The following is a 5,064-nucleotide window of genomic DNA, read 5'->3' as shown; positions in this document are numbered from 1 at the left end:
GATTGTGCTCTGATTGCAGCCTAAGGTGCAAAGCCAGAGCAGGTGGGAACAAGCCCATCCAGCCCCTCACCTTCCCTCAGCCACAGGGAATCCTTTGGTTCTCCCATCTCTCAGTAGCAAACTCTGAGTGCAGCAGAAATGCTGGGGATTTCTGACGTCAGACAGCCAGGAATGAAGGGTGGGGAGGAAGACAATTCCTAAAAAAACGTCCTGCTATTCATGTCTTATATGACCGTGAATGCAGATGCTAGCGAGCCTGTCTGCATTAGAAGCGATTCCCCTGTCAAATCCTGAATGTTCAGCCTTGTCCCTCTGCCCCATGGCCACAAATCCAGGAGACCAGGGCAGGGATGGCTCCTTGAGAGCCCCTAAGCACAGGCCTGGCTGCTCCCGGCAAACTCAGCCAGAACAACTGGAGCTCAGGCAGGGACCTGGGTGAAGGTTTTACCAGAGCAGGAACAAGGCTACAGGGACAGTCTGCGGGGAATGGCCCAGGCTTGGCTCAAAGCAGCCCCTTCTGACTTGTCACTGTCCTTTCTCCATGAACAGGTCCCCATGCCCAGCCACAGCAAATGTCCAACAGCAGCTCCATCAGCCAGTTCCTCATGCTGGCATTGGCAGACACGCGGCAGCTGCAGCTCCTGCACTTCTGCCTCTTGCTGGGCATCTCCCTGGCTGCCCTCCTGGGCAACGGCCTCATCATCAGCGCCGTAGGCTGCAGCCGCCTCCTGCACACGCCCATGTTCTTCTTCCTGCTCAACCTGGCCCTCAGCGACCTGGGCTCCATCTGCACCACTGTCCCCAAAGCCATGCACAATTCCCTCTGGGACACCCGAAACATCTCCTACACAGGATGTGCTACTCAGGTTTTTCTGCTGATCTTCTTCATGGGAGCAGAGTATTTTCTCCTGACAGTCATGTGCTACGACCGCTATGTGTCCATCTGCAAACCCCTGCACTACGAGACCCTCCTGGGCAGCAGAGCTTGTGCCCACATGGCAGCAACTGCCTGGGCCAGTGCCTTTCTCAATGCTCTTCTGCAAACAGTCAATACATTTCGCCTGCCCCTGTGCCATGGCAATGCCCTGGGCCAGTTCTTCTGTGAAATCCCCGCCATTCTCAAGCTTTCCTGCTCACACTCAAAGCTCAGGGAATTTGGGCTTCTTGTGTTTTCCATCTGTGTAACATTTGGTTGTTTTGTGTTCATTGTTTTCTCCTATGTGCAGATCTTCAGGGCTGTGCTGAGGATCCCCTCGGAGCAGGGACGGCACAAAGCCTTTTCCACATGCCTCCCTCACCTGGGCGTGCTCTCTCTTTTCCTCAGCACAGGCACATTTGCTCATCTGAAGCCTCCCTCCATGTCCTCCCCATCCCTGGATCTTGCCCTGTCAGTTCTGTACTCGGTGGTGCCCCCAGCCCTGAACCCCCTCATCTACAGCCTGAGGAACCAGGAGCTCAAGGCTGCCGTGCGGACAATGATGACTGGATGCTTTCAGGAACATTAAATGTGCTGGCCAAATTCTGCCAATCACTTGTAATAAAAGTCATCATTGATACTTCTTGTTGGTTTAGTTGTGGTGGTATTTTTTCCTTCATTTTAGGTATTCATGTTGTCCACAAAGAAAAGCCATTCCTTGTGTCATTTCTCATTTGGTTTCTCTCCACCTTCCCTTTGGCCACAGACTGTATCAATGAGGGGTTGCACTCTTGGTGGCTTTAAAGGAACTAAAGGATCTCCCAGCAGAGTTTTCGGCAGAGATGCCCATTTGTTACTTTCTCTGGAGCTGCAGCAGCAATGTCTGTGTGCAGAGCTGGGGGGCAGATCAGGGCGGGCACAGCAGCTGTGCCCAGCAGCAGCAGCAGGACTTGGTGTTGCCAGTGCTGCTGCCATGGCCCTGCCCCACTGCCCTGGTGGCCCTGGTGTTGCTGCAGGGCCGGAGTGCTCTCGGGGCCGGGCACAGTCCTGGGGGTGGCAGTGCTGGGGCTGCAGCAGGGACAGCCCATGGGCACTGCTGGGGCAGCACTGACGCCTCAGCCCAGGCCCTGGGGGCTCCAGGCTCCTTGCCCAGGCTCTCTCAAGAACACACCCAGGCCAATGCTCAGCACAGAAAACCCCCGTGAGCAGCCCCAGGCTGGCCGTGGGCAGGCTGGGGGCAAACAGCATGGCTGGGTCTCTGCAAGGGCCCTGGGGCAGATGGGAAGGAGCAGTAGAGCAGGGGCTGATCCATCCCCAGTGCGCTGCACAGCCCAGGGCAGCGTCCCAGAGCATCCTCATAGAGCTGCCAACAAGATCCCCCCTCTGCAGCCCTGGCCTCTCCCTCAGCTCGCACAGGTGCCCCATCCTTGCAGGCACAGACACAGCAGCACTGCCTCAGGAGCCCCTGTTTGCATTGCACACAGCAGGCAGGAGCACCCCCATGCTGTTGCTGTGGGGACATGAACCTGAGGGAGCACAAATGCCATCAGCCCCTGGGGCCAGCAAGGGCTGGGGGACACAAGGGAAACCACTCAGCTTTGTCCTGGTCTCTGCAGTCAGCCAGAAAGTTTGTTCCCATCAGCTGGGAGTTTCCTGTCCCACTGCAGATGCTGTTGCTCAGAGCCAGGGCTGCCTGACAGCCACCTTCAAACTGCCCTGAGCATTTCCTTTGCTTCACCTTTGCTTTCTTTATTCTTCCTGCTACAAATTTCTTCATATTGCCCACTCCAGTGGGCCCAGAACTGGACATAGCCCTTGAGGTGTTGCCCAACTAGTGCCCAGCACAGGGGAAGAATCCCTGCCTTGCTCCTGCTGGCCACACCATTCCTGATCCAGACCAGGAGCATTTGGCCTTCTTGTCCAACTGGGCACACTGCTGGCTTATGTCCAGCCTGCTGTCCATCAGTGCCCCCAGGTCCCTTTCTGCCTGGCTGCTCTACAGCCACTCTGTCCCCAGCCTGTAGTGCTGCAGGGATTGTTGTGGCCAAAGGGCAGGACTTGTTAAATATCACCTTGTTGGATTTGGGCCCTGAATGCAGCCTGTCCAGGGCCCTTTGCAGAGCCCTCCTACCCTCCAGCAGATCCACACTCACACCCAGCTTGGTGTCCTCTGCAAATTTGCTCATGATGGATTCAATCCCCTCATGCAGATCATCAATGCAGATATTGAGGTCCACGCTGGCTGGCTCTGACCCCTTGGCCATCCTGTGAGTGCCCCGTAACTGCACTCAAGGTGATCTGTTCCACAACCTTTCCTGGCACCCAGGTCAGGCTGACAGGCCTGGAGTTCCCCAGCTTCTCCTTCCAGCCCTTCTTGGGGATGGGCTCACACTGGCACCTCCACTCCTCTGGAACCTCCCTGCTGAGCCAGCACTGATGGTAAACGATGGAGAGCAGCTTGGGGAGCTCATCCACCATCTCCCTCATTCCCCTAGGATGGATCCCATCTGATCCCATACACCTGTGAGCATCTGAGTGGCTCAGCAGGTCACCAACTGCTTCCTCCTGGATTCCAGGGGGCTGTTCTGCTCCCTGTGCCCATCTACCAGCTCAGGAGAACTCTTGTCCTGAGGGCAACCTGTTCTATTATTGAAAGATGAGACAGACACTGTGTTAAGTAACTTAGCCATTTCCTTATCTTTGGTTACTATATTTCCTTTTCCTTACTTTGGTTTCTATATTCTCCACTGCATCCAAAAAAGAGTAGAGGTTCTCCTTCTCCCTACTTTTGCTATAACTTTTTTAAAATTAAAACAATTTAATATTATTATTTTTACAGAGGTGGCCAGGTTAAGCTCTAATTGAGCTTTCACTTCTCAACTTTTCTTTCTGCATAACGTAAGGACATCCTTAAACACTTCCTGAGTTGCTGGTCCTTTTTACCCTGAGTTCCCACAAAAGTTCCATGGGCAGCCAGGCCATATTGCCGACCAGGGGCTATTTACAATTCACAAATAGGACAGGACTGCTAGCAACTTTCCTTAAGCTGTTTTATTTTTCAGCATCAGTCTCATTCATGGTTATGGCAATGGGAAGATGCCATCAGTTCACAGCCCAGGAAGCAGACAGAGAACTTAATGTTACAACTTATTTTAAAAGTGTTTTGACCAATCACACAAAGCAAAAGCATATTGGCAGTAGTTCTATCCAATCACTTTAAGCACACGTACCTTTGGTTAAAAAAATGCTTGCTTATTTCAAATACAATACCTGCATGTAAGCCTTAAAACACAATGCATAGAGCTCTATTATTAAGCTTCAAACTTCCTACTATCTTGCTAGATAAACTTCACTGTAGCTTAGGGAGTTATTCTAGACAAGCGTTAATACACAGACCATTGTTCTATTTGTCTTTAGTTTTCTACTTTTTAGATAATTTTCCTGCTGACCTATCTCACAGCAACTGCTTAGCTCAAATCACAATTCCACTGTCTCAGTGGCCTGCCTTTTGCAACTTTCAAAAAACCCTCTGATTTTATGGATTCCCACATGGTCAGTAATTTTCCTTACCAGCTCATCTTTTGCCACACTGGAACAGGCTTCTCTTTCCCCCTTAAGATTGCTTTCTTGAAATGTGTCCATCCATTTTTGGATCCCTTTGTTTTTAAGGGCTGTTTCCATTCAATAAATCAGGACCTGATTTGGTGTGGAGAGTCTTATTAATAGTTGGTTAGCTGAGAAAGGCCATGCTGACATAATGCCGCTGGTTAAGCTGAGAGAGGGAAGTCAGCAGTCAGTAAGCTGAAAGGAGAAGTCAGCAGTCAGTGACCAATAATAGGCAAGGACAGAATGCCCTTGTCGCAACATGAGAATAGGGAAGAGAGATTCTTCCTGAGAATATGTAGAAAGTATCAAAAGTATAACCATAAGAAAGCAGAAGTAGGCGTAGTTGCTGATATATAACTAACCAATCCTGAGCTCAACTTTTGCAATATGTATGAAGCTCATTATGAACTGTATTTAACCCGCTGTACTGATCAATAAAATTGGGCCTGTGATGATCTAATTGATGTCCTGGTCTCCTTCCGTCGACAAATGGTGGAGAATGTGGGCAACGCCGAATCTCTGTCCTTTTTTCTTGGATTAAA

The 5,064-nt window shown here is 51.1% G+C and overlaps 1 protein-coding gene across 1 annotated transcript; it reads left to right on the top strand.

Annotated features, from left to right (window-relative positions):
* Positions 1–572: 572 nt before the first annotated feature.
* LOC134434503 (olfactory receptor 14J1-like) lies at positions 573–4,721 on the top strand. The gene is made up of 2 exons (XM_063183161.1): positions 573–1,466; positions 4,689–4,721. The coding sequence occupies exons 1-2, from the start codon at positions 573–575 to the stop codon at positions 4,719–4,721; spliced, it is 927 nt and encodes a 308-aa protein (XP_063039231.1).
* Positions 4,722–5,064: the final 343 nt, after the last annotated feature.

The sequence above is a fragment of the Melospiza melodia genome, unplaced genomic scaffold (assembly GCF_035770615.1).
Source record: "Melospiza melodia melodia isolate bMelMel2 unplaced genomic scaffold, bMelMel2.pri scaffold_37, whole genome shotgun sequence".
Taxonomy (NCBI): domain Eukaryota; kingdom Metazoa; phylum Chordata; class Aves; order Passeriformes; family Passerellidae; genus Melospiza; species Melospiza melodia.
The sequence above is the reverse complement of the archived record's forward strand: the minus strand, read 5'-3'. Positions and strand labels throughout refer to the sequence as shown.